The sequence below is a fragment of the Topomyia yanbarensis genome, chromosome 1 (assembly GCF_030247195.1).
Source record: "Topomyia yanbarensis strain Yona2022 chromosome 1, ASM3024719v1, whole genome shotgun sequence".
In the NCBI taxonomy this organism is placed as follows: domain Eukaryota; kingdom Metazoa; phylum Arthropoda; class Insecta; order Diptera; family Culicidae; genus Topomyia; species Topomyia yanbarensis.
The window spans coordinates 72,512,104-72,539,781 of record NC_080670.1 but is presented as its reverse complement, the minus strand read 5'-3'; the positions used below and the strand labels follow the sequence as shown (position 1 = coordinate 72,539,781).

General features: G+C 38.8%; 1 protein-coding gene and 2 long non-coding RNA genes across 3 annotated transcripts in view; 1 reads left to right on the top strand and 2 right to left on the bottom strand.

Annotated features, from left to right (window-relative positions):
* Positions 1 to 2,988: 2,988 nt before the first annotated feature.
* Positions 2,989 to 4,379, top strand: LOC131676326 (uncharacterized). The gene is made up of 3 exons (XR_009303125.1): positions 2,989 to 3,068; positions 3,137 to 3,568; positions 3,646 to 4,379. It is a non-coding gene; the product is annotated as an uncharacterized LOC131676326 (long non-coding RNA).
* A 2,209-nt stretch (positions 4,380 to 6,588) lies between these two features.
* LOC131677917 (uncharacterized) lies at positions 6,589 to 7,740 on the bottom strand. Its single transcript, XR_009303469.1, has 3 exons — positions 7,447 to 7,740; positions 7,095 to 7,320; positions 6,589 to 7,008 (listed from the first exon to the last, which is right to left on the bottom strand). It is a non-coding gene; the product is annotated as an uncharacterized LOC131677917 (long non-coding RNA).
* An 8,018-nt stretch (positions 7,741 to 15,758) lies between these two features.
* The window catches only part of LOC131696254 (uncharacterized), a 49,997-nt gene continuing 38,077 nt past the window's right edge, over positions 15,759 to 27,678 (bottom strand). Inside the window, exon 7 of the mRNA XM_058984805.1 lies at positions 15,759 to 15,839. Within this exon, the coding sequence (XP_058840788.1) occupies positions 15,759 to 15,839 (81 nt within the window). The remainder of the gene's footprint in view (positions 15,840 to 27,678) is intronic.

The following is a 27,678-nucleotide window of genomic DNA, read 5'->3' as shown; positions in this document are numbered from 1 at the left end:
GTACTTCCACTTTCTACTGGTACTGGAACAAATCTAATATCGGTATAGTTCTAAATAAAAAATAGGTATTTATCGGTGTGAAGATGTATGCTAACCAAAAGTTACCTGCAATTTTTTGGGTTTAAATTATAGATCATTCTAATGTTATGTAATCAAACCTACCGAGCTCAATCAATTTCAGAATCGGTTGTTGAGCTTAATTTGAAATTTTGATAGTAACCTGGCAGATTTCTGAATCAATTTCCGGATGATTTGATGTGGAAAGGTGAAGACATTTTCTAAAAAGGCCCATACGTAATATTAGTTGATCTTATTATATGAAAATCGTGATTTTTTGGTAAGAAAAAAGAAGTCGGTATTTTTAATAACTTTATTGGAATTGAAATTAAAAATCGGTTTAAATATCGATAAATCGGTATATTCTGCAACACTGTTTCGGGGTTCATCTACGTCAAAACAATGTTTTTGACAAATTGGAATGAACTCTTGGAGTTCATACCCAGTAAACGAAACGGCGAATAGCCAGATTAAAACAGCTGCCGGCTAGCGGCAGGCTACTGGAACTATGTTGTAGGCTACCCACCGTAACTTTATTTCATATTCCCCACTCGAAATTCATCCAAATGGTGAAAAAGTATGGAGAATCGAGGTAAAATAGGACAGGGGAATACAGAGTAAAATGGGCAGCTCGAAGAATTTTTGATTTTTTCAATAGTTAGAGACACCAAATTAACGTGACAGTACTCAGAATTGATCCAGCGATGAAAACGGAAGCTGTTCTGCATATAAAAAATTTTGACGAGAAAGGTCTATTAGGACAATTGGCGCATTATTTGTTCTCTTTGGCACGTCGGTGGGCATACTACGGACCCGTGGTTATTTTATTTACTAGACAGCTACGTTTCTTGCTACTCTACAATATATACGCGAACGGAGGTCTTAGTGGAATGTACGTAATGTTTCAAAGGTTCTTTCATTGAATTCCACTATGTTTTGACGTCGGACTTACGTATTTCTTTACTATACTGGGTGTCATTTCAAAATTTTCAAAACGGATCCGTTACGTACACTTTGAACCTTAATAACTTTTCTCCTACTAAAGGAATTACTAATTTTGTTTCATAAATCGAAAGGAAAATGTTCAACGCTTGCTATTGATACCTTGTTTGCTATGTAAAACTTGTTTAAAAAGTTCAAAAACTACTTTTAATGCGAATCAGCATTAATGCTAGAACCTATAAATATGGGTGTCACAGTTTTCCTTAAAGCCAGACGTGTCTAAGCCACAGAGCCGAACACACGTACGTGTGCTGCTCAACGAGAAGCTGCATTTGGACCACCAACCAAATCATAGCTACTGCCTTATCGCTGTCAACCAAGAACTGTCGTCGCCCTGCGTGAAATTCATCGCTCTCAGAAGTGGACAGAGTTACTAGTCCGCAAGCTGCTCTTCCAGTGCCTGGTCCGTCAGATTGCACAGCATTTCAAAACCGATCTACCCTTCCGGAGCTCAGCCGTAATGGCCCTCTAAGAAGCCAGCGAGGCCTACCTGGTTAGTTTGTTGGAAGATACCAATCTGTGCGCTATCCATACCAAGCGAATAATCATCATGCCGAGCGAGAAACGGCGAAATAATATTCACAACAAACGGTCCTTATTAGGACCACAAAATCGTTCTCAGAAGAATTACAATTGAAATTTCCATTTCGTGCTTTGGAAAATAACTTCCCTCCTATCGGGTTAGTTATTTTCTATAATCATATCCGAAAAATGTACGACAAAACCAATTGGACGGAAGCAAGAAAATACCTACAAAAATTTGAGTCAGAAAAGTGACATTGACGGAAAAATGCTTCGATCGTTTCTAAGTGTTTGGCAGCTGAAGTTGCCGATTTGTTTTCCAACATCAATTATTTGCGCTGTGCTGTACAGAACAAACAGATTTTTGCGCGATTTGTGGGGAAATAATCAAAACAATTGTGTAGTAGATTCCGTTGATATTACCGTAAATTTTGACAGAAATGATTTTGTAAAAGCATTAATTAACCGTGCTTTGATTGGTGGTTTTTGCAAATCTTTCAAGAACATTAGTGAATGTGGCAACCCTGCTACTAAGCGAAAGCCACCCCAAAAAGAATGATGAAAATATTTCCATTTGTCACACAAAAGGATGGACTTCCATCTGCACTAAGAAGTTTATAAAAGAGATCGCATTGCGATATACAATGCTCATTCGATGTGAGCTGCGAAAGGAGAATGTTCGTGTATGTACGCAGCAGAAGCGAATTCGGGCAAGGTTCGAATCGTTAGAAAGGATTCTCGTCTGGTATCACCAAAAATAGTTATCTGCAAACCGCTCTTATTAGGATGAAAACATAGTGGAGAAAGAATTGAATTAGAAAGTTCCATTTAATAACTTGGATTGAGTTTGCGCCTGTCAATTCACTGGTACATTGATTCATAGAAGCAAATGTTTATCAAATTAATCTACAAACCCGTAGGTTTTTGCAAGTCCTAGAAAATCAGTGAATGTGGCAATCTCATTCGACATGAAATTTCGAGTAAACATTCATTCAAAAAGTGCATTGGTTCGAATTATCCATGAATATCATATGATATGCCCAAGTTTAGTCCTACGTCAACACCGCGGTTATGTCCCGGACATTACCCACTCCTAGTTTTTATAGTTAAATGCACTTGCACTTCACTATTTAACAGATACCGGTATTTCGATTACGACAGCGCAAATTCGTTAGTTGGGGCAACGACGTTGGGGGTTCGCTAGTTGGGCTGTTCGTTAGTTGGGTGTTCGCTAGCTGGGGCATCCCGAACAGAACGTAACATCGGAATTGTTAGTAGAAACATTAAATTTACAACAGTTATTGTTGTTAACAATATTTTTTATAGTAACATCAATGTTTTGGTTTTCAGCACTTTCTTAGAATTTACACAAAAATGATGCTATTCACTTTCTCGTGCAATCAATATTTGTTATTTTTATGCGCATTTTTTCACCATGGCGTTCCGTTTGTCCGCTTCGTGGAATATTTTCCGGTTTTAAAACTTTAGTAAGTAGATATTATAATATACAAATATGATAAATATAAGAAATCTAATTTAACATTTTTATTTACAGGCGACATGTACGATCGACGCCAGTTGATTGCGGCCTTAAAGTTCAATTCCTTACGGGATCGGGGGCACTGTGCACTGATCCGGGTAGTTTTTGGCCTGCATTGTCGACATGAGATAAGAAGCAGCTGATGCCACGATTTCTGAAGTACGTTACTTGCACTGTATCGGTCGATTGTACACTTCCAGAAACGAATGGGACATTAAATCACAACGATGCGGAAGTATTAACGGAGATGGTTGGTAAAGTGCGCAGAGCGACACTAGATGGGAAATTTTGTGATTTCCCGACATATACCCAGAATCAGCAACATATGTGTTCTGGATGTTCCGTTTGTAAATAAATATCCAAAGAACACATGACATACCTTGTCAAAATGTAAACAAAACAGCTCTTGGCGGTAGTGGAGCTTATTCAACGGAACATGACAACTAAGTAAGTAGAAATATGTTTCAATATTACCACGACTGCTAAAGGTTTTGTTAGCTAACTTTACTGTGCGAATTTTTCAGCTGACAAGATTATGCTCTTGCTCCTACCAATGGTGAGTGTGTCGTTCTTGAGCATAGATTAAAAAGGCTGCGTGTTCCCGTATGCGATGCGCTTGTAGGAAACGATTTAAACTTTGAGAAAAGATACTATGTAAGCATCTACAGACTTCAATTTAACTATGTTATAAAAATATGCAAATGAAAAAATGTATGAATCACAATTTTGCTGGAAATTCAATTTAACAGTAAATCCGCTGTAAAAAAAACAAGTAAAATTGTTGTGAAAACAATGTAAATCAACGTTTTGACTTCCAAAATCTACAACAGAATAACATTCTAAATCGTTGTAAGTGGTTTCAAAATGTATGGAAAAAAGCCAATTTTTTCATTGTTACATCGCTTAACGACCGCCCTTTTTCGATGTAAAAATTGTATTTATAATGAAATTGATTGTAGAAACAACAAATTTGATTGTATATTCATTACATTTTTCAACATATCTAATCTTTTTACATCGTTTTTCATTGTAATGTAACAATGAAAATCACTGTAATTCCGTTATACATTTTTATTCGGGATGCCCCAAATAGCTCTTATGTCAAAACTGAAAGTCAAAAGCTGATTGACGTTTGAAAGTCATCGATTTCAAGGGGCTTAATGGTTGATTTCTGTGGCGATCTAGAAAAAAAATCATACTTGGAAACTCAATCGAACTTAATTTTTTTTAATTCATATTCTGGAATGTTTTTGGTGAAATAAAAGCGTTAGATTTTGCGCTTCTTCCATTCAGTATCAATTAGTTTGTGTCGCAGAGAGTTTAGTTTACTAACTTTTGAAGATAATTTCTGATGGTTTCAATCCTAGGGGCAGATTAGAAAAACTCTAGTAAGAGAAATGCGGAGAGAAAACCAGTATTTTTGGCAACGTATGCCCCAGCATTGTATGGCAACACGTCCAATGTTATAAGGATAGGCAATGTTCGATTGGATTCGTTTTTTGACAGCTTAACGCGAATCCAATCGATACAAAATGGAGTCTCCGCAGTTCTCTTTCTAGAGTTTTTCTAGGACAGATCACTTGTGATGCATTTTTAAAAATCAGCGAAATTAAATGCATTTATTTCCATCAAAACAAAAATTCATAATGCATTTTACGTTGCGTGCAATGTTTTTGTGCTGCGTGCAATGTTGTTTGCGTTGCGTGTAAGACGTCAAAACCCTACACGCTCATTCAAAACTACTCAAAATTTGAGTTTCCACTACTCAATTTCAAAAACCGGGGCAAACTGTCAAAAAATGAGTATCGATTTGAGTAGATTACAATATTCAATTTGCAAAAGGGCGAATAAGATTTGTAAACAAACTTTTATTTTGGTGGTTTCTCTTAATTTACTATAATTTCAAAGCAGAAAACAATTGAAATTACTTTTACGAAGGGTAAAAATTTACATTAACGCATATTTTTCATGAAATTCCACTCTGCAGCAGACTAATGAGCGAAACAAGTTTGTTTACAAAAAACACTTTTGCCCTTTTGACGAATTAATATTGAATTGACTGAACTCTGAAGTAACAATGAAATTATCAACTATTTGAGTGAAAAAAAACTTACTGGTGCACGAAGTGGAACAGCCCGCACACAAAAAATTGAAAATAGTTCCAAATGTTGATTCAACAGCAAAAGAATCAACGAGGAGACATTCGGAAAACTAAAAGGTAAGTTTCCGCAAGTGTGGTTTCTTTTTTAAAATAACATACCTTCTTATTTTGCATATCGAGTAGCACGAGATCCTATTTACAGGAAAAAGAGAAAGGACCTCGGAATAAATTTATAAGCATCGTATTAACAACTAGAGATACAGGTAAGTGGAATTTTACATACAGATAAATGCGTTTGTTAGTATTATTAAAAATACAGATCGGTTAAATTTCAAATTTTGTCTTTGCGTAAAAAGTACTCAAAATTGACATTTTGTACCCGAACTCAAAACTGAGTAAGTGAGGAAAACTCAATTTTTGACCATGTGCACTTTTTATGGAATTGAGTGGCTGGTCACTCACTTTTGAGTTATTTTCAATGAGCGTGTACAGAAAAACTAGCCCTATACGCTTACCAGCCGTAACCTAATTTTGGGTAGAAACCTACCCAAAACGGACTAAAGTGCATCTCCTCAATTTTGGGTAACACGTCATGATTTAAAATTTGAGTACCAAACGGCGATCTCAAATTTTGGGTAGTGTAGTTACTACTAAAAGTTTGAGTACTCAGTATATAACTTAAAATTTGGGTACTGAACTACCCCAACTCAGACTGTAGGTACTGAAAACATAACCTAAAATTTAGGCACTAAAGGGATAACCTAAAATTTAGGCAAAGACAATGCAAAATTTGAGTAACACGCGCATAACCCAAAATTTAGGTACTGGGCGGATAATCCATAACTGAGGTACTAAACAGGTAACCCAAATTTAGAGTACTACATGGATAACCAAAAATTTTGGGTACTACATGAATAACCAAAAATTTCAGTAATGAAACTCAAGAGCATTTTATACCAAATTGAATTATCATGCAAGTTTTCTAATTCTTCAAATTATGATAAAAGTGCATGTTTACATCGAATCGCTGAGAGCGTGCTTATTTTTCATATAATGAATAATCAATTTACCGTCCACATTGTGTATTACACAATGAGTGATTTTAGCAATTTTATCACACATTCTATGAATGTGAACTATGTGATAGTTCAATTTGGTTAAAAAGAACAATACCGAAACAACAGTGATTATATCCATTTGTGACCGTGAAAGAAGCAGCTTAAAAGACAACGTTTGATCCTGCACAAGTGTACAACTAAAATCTCCTGAGAAGTTTGCTGAAATAATAGAATAAAATGTCTCACAAAGGCATTTAGCAGAAAGAAAATTTTGATGTTCGATTAAAATAAGTGTTTATATTCTTGGATATTTTCGGTAGTACAAGATATTTCCAGATTATTCCTTCTCTGTGTATCAACTAAGGATTTTGTTGAGTCATGCTACTGCCGCGACTTGGTCCGCTTGCGTTGTGAAGTCGCTCGGCTTCTTCAACCGTTTCAAAAATCTTAACTATGTCATTAACTGCTTTTCGTCGACTAGTTCTTTTTAATAAATATATCTGTATATCAAAAAAATTCTTTTAAATTCGCCAGCAGTGCTGGCACTTTTATATTCAAAACAGAAAAGCTTTTAAATAAAACGTCCAATGCATTTACAGCATCATTTCCACAGCAAATGTTTTCAAATCCATGGACAACGTAGTACGAACCCCTTTTTTTGCTTCGCCGAAACACGCAATGTGCGAAGGGAACAAACCCGCACTCAAGTGGTTAAGTTGGGCAGTCGGCTGGAAAGATAAAATAAAACATAGTAAATTATATTTTTTATGATTAAAGACGACTAAGTTTATAAGAATTATCGATATAGTCTTACGGAGGCACCTTCCGCTGCTAGCACAGGTAGGATTTTGTGAAACTTTTACCCACATTAAACCGGCAAGTTGCTCGTAAGTTACGGGGAGTAGCCAAGAACGAAGTTTCAATGGCCTACCGTTCGCGATCTGTATTTAAAGTCGCATTGTCGTCATTTTGATTACTGGGTTCATATCACACGTCCATAAGCCTATGGTTTATATAAGTACACGTTACATATCACAAACCTAACAATACGTGGTTGAAAATAATAAACAAAGGAAACATTAAATGAGATTGTTTTTCACTAGGAAACTTCACTAGTATTCGTGAGAAGGATCGTCGAGAACCAAATAAGTCTGATATTTGCTGACCTGCGCACTCTTTTAAAATAACTCAGAAAATAAATATCGTAATTACTCAGAGACTGATTAGAGACATTCCTGACCTCCCATCCTAATATCAGTCTGAGTTCCATCTCAGCTTCTCGCGGCCACTCTGTTTCCGGCTAGAGTTGTATTAAACAAGTTGTAGTCACTAGTAACAATACGCTCGAGCGAGATTACTAGGTTCGACCAGTAAACAATAACGCATTGCTTCCTGTAGTAGTTATAGAAATTATAACTACACTACTGTCTCCATGCATTCACTATTTGAACCACGTGGTCTCGTTCTAGCATATTGTTACCAATTACTTTGACATGTATACATATACCCCGGGGTAATAGTTGTCAAACAAAATGACTTGTATATACTAGAAGAACGACACTACACGCTCGTAAAAAGTTACTCAAAAATGAGTTTAATCCCACCCATTTCCAGATAAAGTGGAACAACCCTTAAATTGAGTAATTCCGGAGTTACTCAAATTTGAGTAAGCCAGCCTGAACCAAAAACTGAGTAATTATTACTCGGTTTTTGAGTACAATATTATCTACACTAAACCCAAAAGTGCTTCACTAGTACTCAGATTTTGAGTTCAACATTGCTCAAATTTTGAGTTCAGTACAAATTTAACAAAACCAAAAATTAAGTAATTATTACGCAGACTTTGAGTTGAACATTACTCAAATTTTGGGTTCAGTAGAACTTCAACAAAACCAAAAATTGATCGATTTTTACTCATATTATGAGCAGAAGCTTACCCAATTTTTGAGTAGACAACAAAGCCAGTTGTAATTCCTCAGTTTTTGGGTAGAATATTACCCAATTTATGAGTGCAATATTCCTCTAAGAACGGTTGGTTTCAAAATCGTCCAATGAAGGACGTTCGTTGGACCAATTTGGGCATCGTCCAAATAACCGTTCAACGAACGTCCATCGTTGGACCCGTGTTGAACGATTTTGAAACAATTTTTTGGACGTCTCAGTGGGATTTCATTAAAACCCAGTAAAGTTCAGCCGGAAATGAGCCGGAAATGAGCCGGAATTGCAGCTGTTTCCAGTCAGTATTCCGGCTCCAGTGACACAATCGATTCTAGTTAGAATAGGTTGTGTCACTGGAGCCGGAATACTGACTGGAGCCATCCGGATTATGACTTGCAATTCTGAATGGTTTCTGTAAGAAGAAATGCAACAACCGATTCCTATTTAAATTGGTTCATGATCGATTGTTGCATTTGAACTGGAACTAAACCGGTTTACATCCAGTGAAGAAATTGGCCGTCAAAATTTTGTTTTGGATACAACACAATGCAGTCTTTCTTTTCTTATGGAATATTTTTACAATAATAATTAAAGAAACTTCTGTTTATTAAATTTTATGGTTTTTAGTAAGTATTGTATAAAAAAGTTGTCCTTTTATTTGTTGTCAATACGTGCGCGGGAAACTTCAATAAAAGTTTGGACGAGTCTATTCACAGTTGTCCTCTGACTGTGCGGAATTATATTATATATGGCACATGCCAGAAAGTCCTAAAACATTCTAAAATTAGGTGGCACCTCCACTCCGAGAACTGCGTGGCATTTGAATAAAATTTCCACTGCATGAATAGAATTGTTAGTCTCGAATATAACTTTTTTCTCACAAATGACGGCATAATTTCCTCTTTTCATCGGGCTTGCTACGCACACCATGTGTAGTTTGGAATCAGTTGCGGGGGATGCCATGTATGTATCTAAGCACTCCTAATGATGATATAAAATCATTACATCTAACCTTATGTATATTATATTGCATTTACCCCAATCCAACGAATTAAAATTGAAGCCGAATGTTCTTCGCCTACAGTTGGACAGCCTACCAGCGTTCTTTTTTGTCCGCGAATTGGCATATGAGAAATTATTCTCAAGCATCCTCGAATGTGATCTGTGAATAGTTTTACAAATTTAAAATTTTATGACAGACCTTTGGGCTAAATTAAAAAAAATTATATCTCACCATCTTCTACTCTAGAGAATCTGGACGGTGAATAAGATAGACACTGAGAGAAGACATCCTCGATTTTGAGACCTTCTGTTCTGTTAGGATACAATCTCTCAAACATTTGACGAATCTAGAAAAAGTGATATGATATAAATATTCATATGTTCCGTGAATACCATAAAGTGAAATAGTAAATAATAAAAAATAAACATGTTACCACCAATCCTTCATATGAACACAGGTGTGGAAACATATCCAAGATATCATTAACGGGTTTCTTTTCTTTTAATAACAGTTTGAGGACTGGAAAGCATCGGTCCATTTCATCACAAATATGTTCTGCTACTGATGCCGATGCAAGCATTACTCGGAGCAATTGAGCCCGCTCTACAAGTTCAGTTGAAACGGACTCTTCTACAGGCATAGTTCCTCGATTATATTTGTTTTTCTGCAGGTAGCTGTTTGATGACATTCCGGATGCGATGAAATATCATGCCAGTATGAGCACCCTTTTCCTTGCCTCCGTTGCGCCAAAAGAAAAATGACTAGCATGAAAATAATTATAATTATATTAGAGAAATTAAATAAGCATAGAATAACAAACCTCATCAGGAGCAGTTGGTGTGACTCGCGTATTACTAAGTTGTGGAAATAATTTTACGATTTGAACAGCTGCCGCATGCTGTTGATCAACAGAAGGATACCTGCGCATTTAGAGATCATTGGTTCGTTACTCCGAAAAAGACCAAAAAGATTCCGTGAAAGATTAAGTTCTAAATTTCTTAAAAAAAATCTAAATGGTAAAAGTATGAACGGTATTTGATTCGTAATTCTTTGCATGCTGGGACACATCTATTTTCTGAAGAAAATCGGTCAGTTTATTACTGTTTTAAAAGTCTGTAAATGTCTGGACCAGGCATACGCAGAACTTTTTTTTAATCACCGATATCATACTTTTTGATCTGCCTCTCGTTTCTTCTGCTGCAAATTTTGTGCATTGGACGTATTCGGTCTATCCACTAATTGAATATTTACTAGAAGTATATGCTAGAAAATGCATGAAAATTCTCGACAAACATATGATTACGGCCTAAAAGCCAACTGTCAAAATCCACTTTGAATGGAAATTCCGGACAAACCGTTACACGCCAATCACAGATGTTGGTAGTAAACGAAAGAGAAAAGTTTTCTCTTTCATAAACTGTTGTGAGCTGTGTTCGACTAGTAACGGTTTGTCTGGAATTTCCATTCAAAGTGGATTTTGACGGTTGGCTTTTAGGCCGTAATCATATGTTCGTCGAGAATTACAGCAAAAGAGACGGGAATGAAAGTATGCTAATTCTGCATATTTTTGTTTCTCAGTGCAGCAAATCTGTCCACAGTCTGTAAATCTGGCATCGCTGTTGCTCGATTCAACGACATTGCGGCTTAGTTAGACCCTTTGGTCGATTTACGATTGAACTGTATATGTAAACAAATAAACACGCTCGCTATAAACAGAAATTGTATACCTTTAAATTCTGTTGGTTTAAATGTTTAAGTTATTATAATTCGTCGTCGTCGGTCGTCTTTATAATTTTGTGCCGGAACATGACGAATTACTTTTTCTAAGTACCACCGTCAAAGACGCATGTACGTTCTTATGCCGAAGTTTATAAATCGAACCAGATTGAAGATGTGAAAAGAATGGTCAATATTGAAATCAGGATGCGAAGAACTGATAACTATGTGGTTTCCTCTAGCAGTTTGTACTGTGTTTCATACATTTCTTTACATTTATAATCAGAAGTGAAGTTGTTTGGCCGTGCTTCATTACTATGCATACTTCATAGTTTCATAGGCTCAATGAAGTAATAATGCATGATACTGATTGACTACGATGTTTTTTGAAATAGAAGCTTCACAACGAAAGGCATTGCTTTTCTCTGCTCATAGACAGTGTTAGATCACCTGCATATTTGCTCGAAGGACTACTAAGGGCCGATTTCTTCATTCTCGCTTAACGTCTTAACCAGGTTTAAACGTACTGGTGAACCCGGTTTAAAATTTAAGCGAGGATAAAGAAATTGGCCGTAAGCCCTATAAATATGTATAGGCATTGCGCATTTCGCCGCAAGGTTGCTCTAGCGGAGAGACTCGTGCGGTTCAATGTAAACAATTCATTCTATCACACTTTAAGGAGTGTTCATAGTTTGATGCACTAGTAGAGTAACAAATAAAACTTTCTACTTGCCTTTGACCGTCCATTATTTGAGTCTCCATTTGCTTGCATGCGACTCGTGTAAGATGATTTAAACCGTCCTTATCTGGTACGATCCCTTGATCCAAAATTGGATACAAAATTTTCATTCGGAGTTTTGCGTCATCTTCGAATGTCGAACGGTTAATCTGAAAACGTTAAATATGTATAGTACGACAAGCGCTTACAGTAATTATAGTAGAAAGTTTACCAAATTTTGAACATTAGTGGAAGTCTCATCAATTTTATCTTTGGTCGGATTAGCTTCAGAACTATAGTTTTTTATTATGTTAAGAATTGTTAGACGGGATCCTTTTTCGATTATCCCCATTTCAACTAGGTCGGCATCGTTGAGCAGAACTAGGTTCTGATCGTTTATTTTTTGGGCTGAAAAGAGCGAATAAGTATATATAAAGGTTTAAAGTGACATCTCAAGTTGTTTGCACTACCTTCTTGATTGTTGTTTATTTTATTATAAATTTATTTCCAAGTTTATTTCCCTACTAACTATCTACATATTTCAAACTTATATAGTAGTTTTCTTCTGAATCTCCGTATATACTCCATAAGTTGTATGTTTTTTTCGTTTGCAAGTTCTTGTGTGATATGCGAATAACTTGACTGTCAGTTTTGAGTTTGTAACTGTTGTATTGTAAACAATATTCGCATTCGAGATGCTGTATTAGGCAAACAATTTGATTATCCGATTGCAATATATCTATTATCAAACCATAGGACATTTCGTTGCATACTTGGTATTTCGCTATCAGTCCCGGCCGAAAGCTTGTGTTATTTATTTTCATATGGTTTATATATTTGATTGAATCTGGTAGATCCCGGATCAGGAGTAAATTATTTAGAGATTTTTTGTGTATGTGCTTTGACGAAACGATATCTACCGTACCAATTTCGTATGAATGGTCAAGAATAGTGGTTATCTGTGCTAGATTCAGGCGCTTAGCAAAGCTGTTTGTTAAATTGATGAAATTGTTGCATGTCTTCGCTTGGGATTTCGACTCCTTGAATTTCGCTTCGAAGCGTAAGCAACTATGATTAACAACTGGCCCATCCTGACGAATTATGTAGGGATAATGAGAGATGTGATGGAATTTATTGGTAGGGTTGATGGCAGGGAAGCAGGATTTGAACAACTTGTAAAAACATTCGATTTCGTTTTCCAGATCGTTAATCTGATTCAATGTTAGCTTATTGGAGAAACTATAATAAGTTATTTTCATGAGAGCTCTAAGCAATGATGATAAATTTGAATTAAATCCGAGAATCTGGTTGAACATAAAAGGGAATGCTCGAAGGAGAAGCCAACATTGCGAAGCTGACTGAGGAATAGCATGTCCACGTGCTTTTAACTTCTCGCAAGTAAAATTAGCGGTAGGTTTATCAGCCGATTCAGTTATACCGTATTCGTAATGCTGTATAATTTGGTTGACTTGACTAATCGTTATCACTTTATGGATATTTACAGCTTCGTTCAAAACACATTTGATTACGACCATGACGACGCCTTCCAAAAGATCATGCATTGGATCAAACGTGTTATTGTCCGCTATGTTGAAATATTTAACTTCATTCAGTGCTGATTTTCGAATGATTCCGCATTGTGAAGGTGTTTTAGTTCCGCTTTGAAGAGCATTTAAATCACCTTGTATGCTTTCTTCAGTGCGATGAGGGAAGGTATCACCAATGTTTCCACAATGAAGTGCAGTACGCGTCGCATAGCACATTCTACAGAATAGACTTGATTGGGGCCCCATTAACTCGAAAATTTCATGAATTGCCAGCGTGTCCCCCAAAACATGCACTAGAACTGCCCTCATCGTAAACTTTTCACTCCCATATTGTACTACAACACCATCATCTGATTCAAGCTCACGCAAATCTTGAATCAGCGGTTTCATAACGTTATTGTAGCCATATTTTTTTACATCTCTTGAGCGAACTGTAAGCGTTAGATATATCCTGTTGGAGGATGAATTAATTGCGGGGTGGAGATTCTCAATTTTAACACTGAAATTGGTAAGTTTTTTTTTTGATTTGCGTGATCCCAAAGGGTTCAGATATTCGACATCGTCCAGATGAAGCGAGAGTCGTAATGCATCGGGAAACCGTGTCAGGAACGGGTGTGTTTTGAAACGTTGACCATCTTTGAAACCGCACAAGATATCGTCATTCACTGCTTCTTCTGCTATCATCTTGCGAGCTCCGGGATTCTTCATAACCAGTGCTAAAATGCTGGTTAGTGGAATATAGTGAGCAACGTCTTTCACTATTTGTACACTTTTTCTTTTGCCTAGTTTGGTAATCGCAGGGACAGTTTTAGTGATTCTAGTTCTTCCCAAGACTTCTTCCCTAGGGTTTGGCACAGCACAACCCGCAACTCCAGACAAATATGCTAGGTTGTCTTTTGGAGAAGCTACGTCTGCAAAAATTCCATCCAAAGATGCGTCGTTTATAAATTTCAAAGCGTCGGTATCGTTTAATGGGATCGACTTCGATTTCAAAAATTCTCTGAATAGATTCAACATGTAACACTCGTAATCTTCTATAAGATTCGAGGTAATCTGTAAGAACTTTTTGATTTTTGTCTCGGGAAGAGATACATCTTTTCGCAAATCTGTGGCGAATTTACTAATTTTCTTAGTAATTTCATCCAACGACGGCGCCGTTTTAAAGAATATGGTATTCGTTATTCTCAACAGATAATCATCATCTACGAGCATATTTTCCGGATGATTATTTTGAATTTGTTCAACAGCGTCATGGTCGTATGAAATATTTGTAGAATTTTCTGTAATTAGTGGATGAACACTCTCTATGTGCCGTTTCAAGCTCTTAAACCTCTGGTACAGTGAACCACATTCTGAACAAAGGAAAGGTTGAGCGGCTGCTTTGCTAGTGTTCAAATTGTGTACCAACCGGAAGTGTTCCTTCAATTCATCCACGTGTCCAGGAATCATCTTCCCACAATTTGGCACATGGCATGAGAAACCTGAAACCTTACACTTTTTTCCAGTATATATATATATATATATATATATATATATATATATATATATATATATATATATATATATATATATATATATATATATATATATATATATATATATATATATATATATATATATATATATATATATATATATATATATATATATATATATATATATATATATATATATATATATATATATATATATATATATATATATATATATATATATATATATATATATATATATATATATATATATATATATATATATATATATATATATATATATATATATATATATATATATATATATATATATATATATATATATATATAATATAACGTGAATATTACCTCGCAACTTCATTGCAGTTTCAGCATCCACCTCTTCCGAAATCTTCTGCATGCTGGTTGTTCAAATCCACTCTTTCAATTAAAATGTATTTTACACACTACAACTCTAGCTTCAACTATTATAAATATTTGAACAAATTTTTATTTGTGAAAAAGTTATGAGCGATAACTAAACGAGCGTGTACCTACTAATGGAAAATGGCGGATGAGGCTTGGAATTTTTAACTTGGCGAGAAACGGCTTTTCCGTTTGGTAACTCCAAAACGGTTTCTTGTGTAATACCCAAAAATAGAGTCAGAGTTACTCAGAGATATTATACATGACAGCTCAATTTTTGACGTTTACGAACATCATTCAAAACTGAGTTAAAAGTACTCAGAATCTGAGTAACTTTTTACGAGCGTGTAAGTCTGACTAGTGCTGACAACGGAGTGCTCCATCTAGTAGTTATTAGGTCTGTTCCAGTACCAGGAGAAACTGGAAGTACTCCGGAGAAAATCGTTCCTGTACTCTTCTTCTCCTTTTTCTTCTTCAGGTAGCAAACCGGAGTAAAAAGGAGCAAAGATTTTTTGCTCCTGTTTACTCCGGAGTGACTTCCGTGTACTGGAACAAACCTATTATCTCTTTTGATATGTCTAAAAGAAACATCGAAATAATTGGATAATAAACACCTTTATCCAGCGAATTAGTGGTGCTGCTTGAATTTCCAATACACTCATTGATTCATCCTCCTTCGTCCGCTTACATCTTCGTACGACCATTTCTCGTAAAACAACCAGTGCTCCGCGAATATATTCTGTAATGAAAATTCAGGGTCAATTCTTCATCGAAACATCCTACTATATATTTTTGTGGTCTAATAGGACTACAGCGTATTACTAAGTGGATCCGCGAGGCAAGCTTAGCTTAGCTTAGGTAGACAACTAAGTGGATCCGTGAGGCAAATTTCGCTAAACTTCGACTGTCTGCCAAGTAGACACCGAAATGAGTCAAGCCAAAAAGACACTAAAAGCTACGGCTCCAGTGATAACCGATTCTAATTATAATCGATTGTCTCTGGAGCCAACATACTAACAAGAACCGGCCAGAATTCAGCTCACTTTTAGTCTGCTTTACTGTTTGTTTGCAAGGTCTGAACTTCCATGTTTATTTGCAAGGTTTACTAAGTTTATCACAGTAACATCATCAAAAAAAAAATTCCACTTAAAAAAAAATATCTGGGAAATGCTTATAACTGTGGAATGAACTTATGAGCATTGATTAATTCTGGATGTGGTTTTCTGGAGAAAAGTTCTTTCTGGGGAAAACACTTCGGTATTTTAGTTTCTGTGGAATGGGTCAGCCATTCTTTTTTTTTTAATTCGGATATATATTAATTAATAATATATTATTTTTTTTAAATTTTAATTAATTAATATATTAATTTTTTTAATTCGGATATATATTATTTATATGGATTTAATCTAGAACTTATGTGACATTCCGGGGAAAAGTAAATGAACTTCACTTGACATATACAAGCAGTCGACGCTGATTTTAATTAGATTGACAACAAAATTTTCTATGTGTGAAACATGTGACATTTACGTGAAAAGTATTATGGAAATTATTTATGTTTTTGCATATGATTGATAAGTGATAATTTTTTTGAGTGTATGGTTCGATGGGGTCTGGGTCAATTGGCATAAAGTCATTTGGCATAAGGTCATTTACCATAACGGGAATTTGGCATAACGGTTATTTGGCATAAAGGTCATTTGGCATAATTTTGCGAATTGATCACACTAAAGGCATTTGGCATAACGGACATTTGGCATATCGGACATTTGGCATAATTTTGAGAAGTCATCACATTGAAGGTCTTTTGCCATTTTTTCAACTACAGGGAAACACATAATTTAAGACTGTGCGAGAAGTCAGGTAATTCGGCATAATCTTGCACCGTGCTTCTGCTGAAGATCTTTCCGTATAAATAGCTTTATGTTAAGGAAAAAAGTAATGTAGCATAACAATCGTTTGGCATAGGTATATGTAGTGATAAAGTTATTAATTACCAGGATGTTTTTGGAGTATATACTTTCCTGTATGTATTATGTATTTTGATTGTATGTTGCCAATAACGTTCATCGTTCGAGGGAAAGTTAGTTATGCAGTTGTAAGTAGCTGGCATGTAGCTCAAATGCATAACGGCAACTACCTAAATATTTAAATGACTGAATGAGTTTGTTTATCAATAGTACTAAAATTTAACTTGAACCAAAATAATTAGATTATTCTTCTTTACCAATTAATAAAAAACATTTACGCCTAATGTGGCTACGCCACATCGCTTCAAGACGCGTGCTGTCCGACATTGCTGTCACTCCGTTGGACTTAAACTAATTTATAGCCCCTATTTTTGAGTAATCCGTGCAAACGAGTATATCACAGGTTTGCTTGCGAGGGGCCGCCCTTGGCCCCTGGTTTGTGATTTTTGTTCTGTCGCCTCTTCTAGACCGAATTTAATTTCAAACTTTGCTAACAGGTCTTCAAGATTTGCACGTTTAATTTCTCAATTATCCCAGCAGTATGTACATATTGAAGCAATTCATTTGCTTTCATTTTAATTTTCTTTAACGAATATATTATTTTAACAATAATCACGGAGAAACATATCTCAAATCCGGTGTAAAAATATATCTGCTGGATGGATGAAATCCAAAAGTTCATTTGCATTGTGGAAGGATGCAAAACAGGTGTACTATTTATTATTGTAATAGCCGTGTACGCTAATCATTGAGTGCTGACCTTCGAGGTCCATCGAAAAAGAAGCTGTCGTCATGAACTGTACCAAGGTTCTGTTTTGCTTTTGTGCTTGATAAAACGAAAATTGAAAATTTAAATTGAGCTCGGGCTTTTAAATTGTATGCTGCCATTATAATCTAGTAACCTGTTTTCACTCCTTGGCGGTTTTCACTCCTCAGGAGCCAAAAAACCATGACTGATGAAATCATGGATTTAAATGATTTATCAAACTAAGGTTTTTTCAACGCATGCTGATTGGAGTAATTTTTGAAACACTGGCCAAAACAAAACATACGTCTGGTGGATCGCAGTTCTCACTATACTATACTAAAGCGTAAGTCATAGCAAAGAATCCAGAATTGTAAAAATGAACATTTACAAAAAAATCAAAAGTGAAACTCAAAAGAACTAATCATGTTTAAAAGAAGGCAAAATCAATTATAAAATGTATTCACTCGATATATAATCAATATCAGGTAATGGATTATTATTATTGCTTAGTGCAGCTTTAACCTTATGGGTCTGTTATGCCAAATGACGTTCAGTGAGATCACTAGGCAAAATTATGCCAAACGTACGTTGTGCTAAATGTCCGTTATGCCAAATGACCCTCACTTTACGCAAAATTAGAAATTATTACAAATGACCATTATCCTGGAGATAAAATAAATTATGCCAAATGACTTTCAGAGTGATCAATTCTCAAAATTATGCCAAATGACCTTCAGTGTGATCAATTCTCAAAATTATGCCAAATGACCATTATGCCAAATAACCGTTATGCCAAATGGCCCGCTCCCGTTCGATGCATTAATTATCACATTTGATGTAGTTTGCAATCGGCCTTGCATATTCCACTCATTTGTTCAATCATCATTTTGCATAATTTAGAATTGAGAAAATCGACTGAAAAATGACAGCGTAGCTAATTTTTCAGCGCCAAAAATCTCAAAAATTGCTTGTGTTTAATGAGACCTACAACCTATACTAGGTCACTTAAAAAGTACAAATTTCTACAGTACAGTGTAATTTTTACTGTCCAACAAATAGGGGAGCTGACCCAATAGTGGATGAACTATGCCAACGCCTAAACAATTTTAAGAGTAAACTAACCCAAACTTACTTATATATGCTCTGTAATTGTATTTATATGAAAGAGTGTTCAATTCTACAACTAAAAAAATCCGTACATGTGAGTTAAACTTCTATTTTTCGCAAAATGTTTAAAAAAAAGAAACGCTCCGTAAGACCCAATAGTTGTGATAGTGTTCCTATAGTTGTAAGGCTATGTTCTTATAGTTGTAAATCCATGTTCCTATAGTTGTACTATCTGTTTTCGTTCAACCACATGGGTTATTTCGATATTGGGATATTATGACGCAGAGGTATTGCATCATAAAATCCGAAAGTAGATGACGCACTCACAGTTTCGGATATTATGACGCATGGGCACTGCGTCATACCGTCCCATGTCATAAGGTCCCAAAACAGGACGCGTCATAATGTCTGGGACATTGTGACGCACAAGTGGTGCGTTATAAAGTCCGGGAACTTATGACACACACGGGAACTTATGACGCAGCCTGGTGCGTCATATTGTCTCAGATATTATGACGCGTCCTTCTTTGGGACCTTATGACTTGGGACGCTATGACGCAGTACCTGTGCGTCAAAAATTCGAAACAATGAGTGGGTCATATTATCTCGGACTTTATGACGCAATTCCTCTGCGTCATAACATCCTAGTATCAGCGTGCGTCATAAGACCCCGGACATTATGACGCAAGACTACTTTCGGACGTTGTGGCACTAGAATGATTGCGGACTTTATGAGGTATATTTATTTTCGGACCTTATGACGCACCATCGTGCGTCACCATGTCCCGGACATTACGACGCACATTATTTTGGGACGATATGACCTGGAACATTATTACGCAGTTCCTTTGATTCACAATATCCGAACCTATAAGGGTTGATTTCTTCATCCTCGCTTAACGTTTAAGCCAGGTTTAAACGTACTGGTGAACCTGGCTTAAAAGTTAAGCGAGGGTGAAGAAATCGGCCCTAAGTGCGTCACAGTGTCCAGGATATCGACTGCGACATAAAATGCGACATCGAATGTGCCTTATAACGTCCGGGACATTATGACGCACATCCGTTTTCGGATGTTATGACGCAGCCTGATGCGTCATAATGTCCCGGACTTTATGACGCACCACCCTTCGGATGTTATGACCTCGGATGTTATGACACGGTGCCCTGTAGCTTATAGCTTAGGGCAGCGGCTCTCAAATTTTTTCGTGCTACGGACCCTTTAGAAAACACCCTGGGTTGTTGCGGTCCCCCACGGTTAACCATCGATTTTGTATGCTATCAATATATTATTTTCAGTCTGTTAGAAAACAAGACTTGAAATTTCGACATCCACTCGGAAAAAAATTTCTTCGCCGACCCGCAGCAACGACTTCATGGCCCCTTGGGATCCGTGGACCCCAGGTTGAGAATCACTGGTTTAGGGGATCTCGGTCCATCCGTTTGCAAAATCGGACGAAGTGGCAACTGTCTGCCAAGTAAACAGCGGTCCTCGGGAGGACTAAATTTTGCGCCTGTTTGTCTCGAAGTGTGTAACGTCAAGTCCTTTATTTTGTCTAGTCCAAAATATCCTGCTCCTAACAACGCGTGCTAAGTCGTCAGTGATGTAATTAAAACTTCGCATTGATTCCGCTTCTGTCTTCTTCTTGATCTCTTCTTGGGTCCTCTAGGTCTGAAGCGGATCAATCGACTATTAAGTAAATACGAACGCTGGTAACTGTAATGTCCACGAATACTAATTTCCCGCAACTATTCCGCCAGTAATTATTCCTGTTCGAGTTTTGTTTGACAATCAACAATAATTTAAAATTTAAATTTTCTACAACTCAGTCACAGAGAACAGACATCCAAGTTCCAACATGTTTAACATACTCATTTTGCTATTTTTACCATTTTTTGTTAACCATTTTTGTTAACGACCTATTGAGTTAATTTGTCAACAGTTTTTTCGGCATTTAATTAGCAAGGGACTGGAAGGTGAAGTATATTTTTCAATATTTAGAGCCATAGTACTCAAGGGAGAGCAAGGTGTTGAAAGGAGAAAGTTTAGAAAAACGTGGAAGGATCATATATGCAAGCTTAGAGCTCACCGGCGACTTAACCCTTTGTCTGCTAACCGTAGTGGTCAGGGTCTTTTGGCATTAGAAATGCGAATCACCTGAGTCTACGGCATGTCCGAACAAGCGTAAAGTAACTTGTTACTTCATGCTGTCGGAACCGACAAAAAGTTAAGTCACGGTAAACTTCCACACTAAGCATTTGCGACGTTGAAACTCATTGAATGAGCCAGTTTTGTTTGTTCCCTCACCAATTGCCTGCCTGAGTGATTTTATTTTATCGACTATTGTGACTGTCTCAGCGTGTGTGACAATATGGTCACATGTGTTGCTGATTTGCACGGTGTCGGCAGCTTTCACCCAACGCTGCAACGATGAATCCCCATCACGGTAAGTTCTATTTTTACCATTTTTTTGTTAACCATTTTTGTTAACGACCTATTGAGTTAATTTATCAACAGTTTTTTCGGCATTTAATTAGCAAGGGACTGGAAGGTGAAGTATATTTTTCAATATTTAGAGCCATAGTACTCAAGGGAGAGCAAGGTGTTGAAAGGAGAAAGTTTAGAAAAACGTGGAAGGATCATATATGCAAGCTTAGAGCTCACCGGCGACTTAACCCTTTGTCTGCTACCGTAGTGGTCAGGGTCTTTTGGCATTAGAAATGCGAATCACCTGAGTCTACGGCATGTCCGAACAAGCGTAAAGTAACTTGTTACTTCATGCTGTCGGAACCGACAAAAAGTTAAGTCACGGTAAACTTCCACACTAAGCATTTGCGACGTTGAAACTCATTGAATGAGCCAGTTTTGTTTGTTCCCTCACCAATTGCCTGCCTGAGTGATTTTATTTTATCGACTATTGTGACTGTCTCAGCGTGTGTGACAATATGGTCACATGTGTTGCTGATTTGCACGGTGTCGGCAGCTTTCACCCAACGCTGCAACGATGAATCCCCATCACGGTAAGTTCTATTTTTACCATTTTTTTTGTTAACCATTTTTGTTAACGACCTATTGAGTTAATTTGTCAACAGTTTTTTCGGCATTTAATTAGCAGGGGACTGGAAGGTGAAGTATATTTTTCAATATTTAGAGCCATAGTACTCAAGGGAGAGCAAGGTGTTGAAAGGAGAAAGTTTAGAAAAACGTGGAAGGATCATATATGCAAGCATAGAGCTCACCGGCGACTTAACCCTTTGTCTGCTACCGTAGTGGTCAGGGTCTTTTGGCATTAGAAATGCGAATCACCTGAGTCTACGGCATGTCCGAACAAGCGTAAAGTAACTTGTTACTTCATGCTGTCGGAACCGACAAAAAGTTAAGTCACGGTAAACTTCCACACTAAGCATTTGCGACGTTGAAACTCATTGAATGAGCCAGTTTTGTTTGTTCCCTCACCAATTGCCTGCCTGAGTGATTTTATTTTATCGACTATTGTGACTGTCTCAGCGTGTGTGACAATATGGTCACATGTGTTGCTGATTTGCACGGTGTCGGCAGCTTTCACCCAACGCTGCAACGATGAATCCCCATCACGGTAAGTTCTATTTTTACCATTTTTTTGTTAACCATTTTTGTTAACGACCTATTGAGTTAATTTGTCAACAGTTTTTTCGGCATTTAATTAGCAGGGGACTGGAAGGTGAAGTATATTTTTCAATATTTAGAGCCATAGTACTCAAGGGAGAGCAAGGTGTTGAAAGGAGAAAGTTTAGAAAAACGTGGAAGGATCATATATGCAAGCTTAGAGCTCACCGGCGACTTAACCCTTTGTCTGCTACCGTAGTGGTCAGGGTCTTTTGGCATTAGAAATGCGAATCACCTGAGTCTACGGCATGTCCGAATAAGCGTAAAGTAACTTGTTACTTCATGCTGTCGGAACCGACAAAAACAAAAATGGTTAACAAAAAAATGGTAAAAATAGAACTTACCGTGATGGGGATTCATCGTTGCAGCGTTGGGTGAAAGCTGCCGACACCGTGCAAATCAGCAACACATGTGACCATATTGTCACACACGCTGAGACAGTCACAATAGTCGATAAAATAAAATCACTCAGGCAGGCAATTGGTGAGGGAACAAACAAAACTGGCTCATTCAATGAGTTTCAACGTCGCAAATGCTTAGTGTGGAAGTTTACCGTGACTTAACTTTTTGTCGGTTCCGACAGCATGAAGTAACAAGTTACTTTACGCTTGTTCGGACATGCCGTAGACTCAGGTGATTCGCATTTCTAATGCCAAAAGACCCTGACCACTACGTTAGCAGACAAAGAGTTAAGTCGCCGGTGAGCTCTAAGCTTGCATATATGATCCTTCCACGTTTTTCTAAACTTTCTCCTTTCAACACCTTGCTCTCCCTTGAGTACTATGGCTCTAAATATTGAAAAATATACTTCACCTTCCAGTCATTTTGCTATTTGAACAAATATCCGCTAGAACACTACGGCCACCATACTGACATATTCCAATATAACTATGACGATCACTTAGGGCCGATTTCTTCACCCTCGCTTAACTTTTAAACCAGGTTCACCAGTACCGTTAAACCTGGCTTAAGCGCTAAGCGAGGGTGAAGAAATCGGCTCTTAGACATCAATCGTATGGTCCACTGTCAATTCAGTAAAACACAAGCAGTAAACGGGAAAAAAACAGAATCACCTCTGGTGGTAACATCACAATTACCTTTGAATGTGCAGTAAATTTTTTACTCAACTTTTACGCTTGAGATGGACATCTGTTCTCTGTCCTTAAATTGATGTTGCCTCTCAGTTTTGCACGACCCAGAGGAAACTTGTTCTTAATCCCACTGCTCTCTTTTCGATGTTAGGTGATAATCATTATGAAATATTTTTTGTTTGGGGCCATTCATGAACCATGTCTCGCAGAAAGAAAAAAGGTAGTCTAAAATACACTTTTCCTCCAAGTATATTACAAATTGTTGTTGTTGGTTTTATAAACCCCGCTCCACTAGTACGGCTCAAATTCATTTTTAGTTTTTATCTCGGTGGTTTGTTAAGTCACAGTCTTCTGCAACTGTCAATACGCGACATCATTTATGAACGATCCCTTGATAATACCTTTAGAGCAGACAATCCAACGAAAAAGAGGATTTTAGTGCGCTTTTAGTACCTTGTGTCACATCTTTGCTTGTTATACATACTAAGAATACCAAATCATGTGATGTGATGACCGGAAGATTAGAGAAAAAAAACCAAAAAACTATGTGGAACTGTTTTAAGTCAAATTTAAGCGATACACCAGCTTGCATCAACAGAAAAGATGTCACGTCACCGTTCCGTCCGGATTAGTTGAATGCGTTTCTCGCGTTAAGTACGATTCACACGATACATCACGTTTCCGTCACCGGTACGGAACGTCAAGATTAGTTGCATGCAGTTAAGTGGAGGCATTCACACACAACATCAACGGCACGGAACGGTGACGTTTCGTTGACGTTGACGAAAGCTGATGTATCGTCTGAATCGTGCTTTATCGTTTACACGTTCCGTACGTTAATACATTCCTTGCCGTTGATGTTGTGTGAATGTCTCCATTTAACTGCATCTAACTAATTTTGACGTTCAGTTGACGTGTTGTACCGGTGACGGAAGCCTGACGTACCGTGTAAATCTCACTTTAATCTTGTATCCTGCAACTAAAAATAGGCTTATGTCAAAAGAAATTATACGTAAATTTTCATTTCACAATCGATTTTTAACGCACAGGGCAAATGCAAAACGTTTACATGGCCGTAATACGGTAATACTCATAACAGTTCTACCAGGGTGACTCGCCACTTTCAAGAACCAGAATGACAGTTCGAGTGAGTTAAGAGATAAACCCACCTAAAGACTGACCATCTGTTATATGTGATAATCCATTGATCTCCTCCCTCCATGAACCAAACGCCGTGCCAAAGACCACACGAATATTCGACCAACTGAACCAACATGTCAACCTCCATCATATCCGAAGCCCAGGGTTCCTAAAGCTCTTCGGTAATGGATATTATAAGCGGCAGTGCTCTCATACAATGAATTTTCACCTGGTCTAACTTGGTCTTTTTTTTTTTTTTTTTTAACAATGGAGAAGACCTTTATGTCCTAGCCCAGTACACGTGCTAACGGTAGGGTCCAATCTACCACACGGGGTGCACTGGGGGCGTGTCGGACTCAAATGGTGACCAGCCATTAATACCGACTAAACTCCATTGGGCTCCGCCATCCATCCCCAGGAACTACCTTTCGGCATTACTTCTGGGGGGATGGCCGTACTTAGCGTACGCTCTCACTCGTGCCTTACATTATCGCACACTCACTCCCATCTTGGCATGGGTAGACCATACCTTCGTCTATCATCCGCCAATTCACTCACTCTAACTCCTCGCCTGCTGCTCGGCGCTCCATGCTCTCTGCAGCCGGCAGGCAATCTGAGTGGTGGCAGTCGAAACTGCGTTCCACTTCTCTACCGCTTGGCACATCCCCTGTACAAGGGTATCAGGGGTTGTGTCCAAGCCGCAGACGCCTAGCATAGCGCCTCTTTCGACGTCGAAGCGGGGACATACGAATAGTACGTGCTCCGCAGTTTCGTCGACACCTGGGCAGTCTGGGCAGACTGGGGCCTCAGCGTGCCCAAACCTGTGGAGGTACTGTCGGAAACAGCCATGGCCTGACAGGAATTGTGTCAGATGGAAGTGAACTTCCCCATGGGGTCTTCCCACCCAGCTAGATATGTTGGGTATCAGCCGGTGGGTCCACCTACCTCTCGACGAGTTGTCCCATTCGCGTTGCCATCTGGCGACCGAGGTCACCCTGGCACGCTCACGGACTCCCCTATTGCCACGCAATTCGAAACAATCTTCGTCTTCCCGGATGACCAGCCCGACTGGCATCATACCCGCTATCACGCAGGATGCATCATGTGATACCGTGCGGTAGGCAGATATCACTCTGAGACACATCAAGCGATAGGTGCTCTCCAATTTGCGACGGTAACTGGTTACTCCCAGTGCCCTCGCCCAGGACGGTCCACCGTACCTAAGAATAGATACGGCGACACCGGCCAGTAGCCTGCGTCTACTGGCGCACACCTTGGAGCTGTTGGACATCATCCTCGATAATGCCGCAACAGCCACCGAAGCCTTCTTGCACGCATAGTCGACATGACTGCCGAAGGTCAGCTTGTCGTCTATGATGGCCCCAAGAATCTTCAGACTCCGCTTAGAAGTTATCTCAACTTCTCCCGCTTGGATAACTGCTTGTTGTGCCGACTTGCGGTTATTGACAACAACCACCTCCGTCTTGTGATGGGCGAGCTCTAGGCCTCTCGCGCTCATCCATTCCGCTACTATGCTTATCGCGTGTGTCGCCGTTAGTTCTACCTCTGAGATTGACTCCCCGTAGACCGCCAGGGTGACATCGTCGGCGAAACCGACGATTTTCACACCCGGAGGGAACTTTAGTCTCAGAACCCCGTCATACATAAGGTTCCATAGTACCGGGCCCAGGATTGAACCTTGCGGAACTCCTGCGGTAATAAGAACACTTTGCTGACCGGCATCGGTCTCGTATAATAGTACACGGTTCTGGAAGTAGCTTTCCAAGATCCGGTACAGGCCCACCGGCAGGCCAAGCCGGTGTAACGAGAGCGCGATGGCATCCCAGCTTGCGCTGTTGAATGCGTTCTTCACGTCAAGTGTCACTAACGCGCAATATCGAATGCCCCGCCTCTTCCGTTGGATCGCTATCTCGGCAGTCCTTACCACTGAGTTGATAGCGTCCACCGTGGACTTTCCCTTTCGAAAACCGAACTGATTACTTGACAGGCCGTCCATACCTTCTGTGTATGGAGTTAGCCTGTTGAGGATAATCCTCTCAAGCAATTTGCCCGTCGTGTCAATCAGACAGATTGGTCTGTACGCCGATGGGTCGCCAGGTGGCTTCCCGGCCTTCGGCAACAGTACCAGCTTCTGCCTTTTCCATCTATCCGGAAAACGGCACTCGTCAAGGCATCTCTGCATAGCCAACCTGAACATGTTCGGGTTCGCCATGATTGCTGACTTGAGAGCGCTGTTTGGAACTCCATCAGGCCCTGGAGCTTTATTCACCGCTAGAGAATTAGCAACTGCAAGTAGCTCTTCGTTCGTCACCGGGGCCACCATGTCGTCCGTACCCGCCGTGCCTTGCGGCGCTGGGGGCCAGGGACTTATGGTTCGGGACGGGAAGAGTACTTCGATAATTCTCGCCAACCGTTCTGGCGACCGTTCAGGAGGTGAGGAGCCCCCTTTGGTCTTTGCCATCACGATCCTGTAGGCATCGCCCCACGGATTCACGTTGGCCTCCTCGCACAATTTGTCAAAACACGCTCTCTTGCTGCGCTTGATGGCCTTGTTAAGGGCCGATTTCGCAGCACGAAACACTTCACGTCGTTCCACTCTACCCTCCTCAGTGCGGGCTCGCTGCATCCTACGTCTAGCTTGTAGGCAAGCTGACCGTAGGGCTGCGATCTCAGCACTCCACCAATATACCGAGCGTCTGCCATTTCTTGGCAGGGTCTTCCTCGGCATAGTGGCGTCGCACGCGCGTGATAGAACAGCTACCAGCGCATCCCCGCTTAGACTGTCGGTGTTGACCTCCAGTCCCAGGGCCGCGGTGAAAACTTCGCTGTCGAAGTGATTGGTCTTCCACCCGCGTACC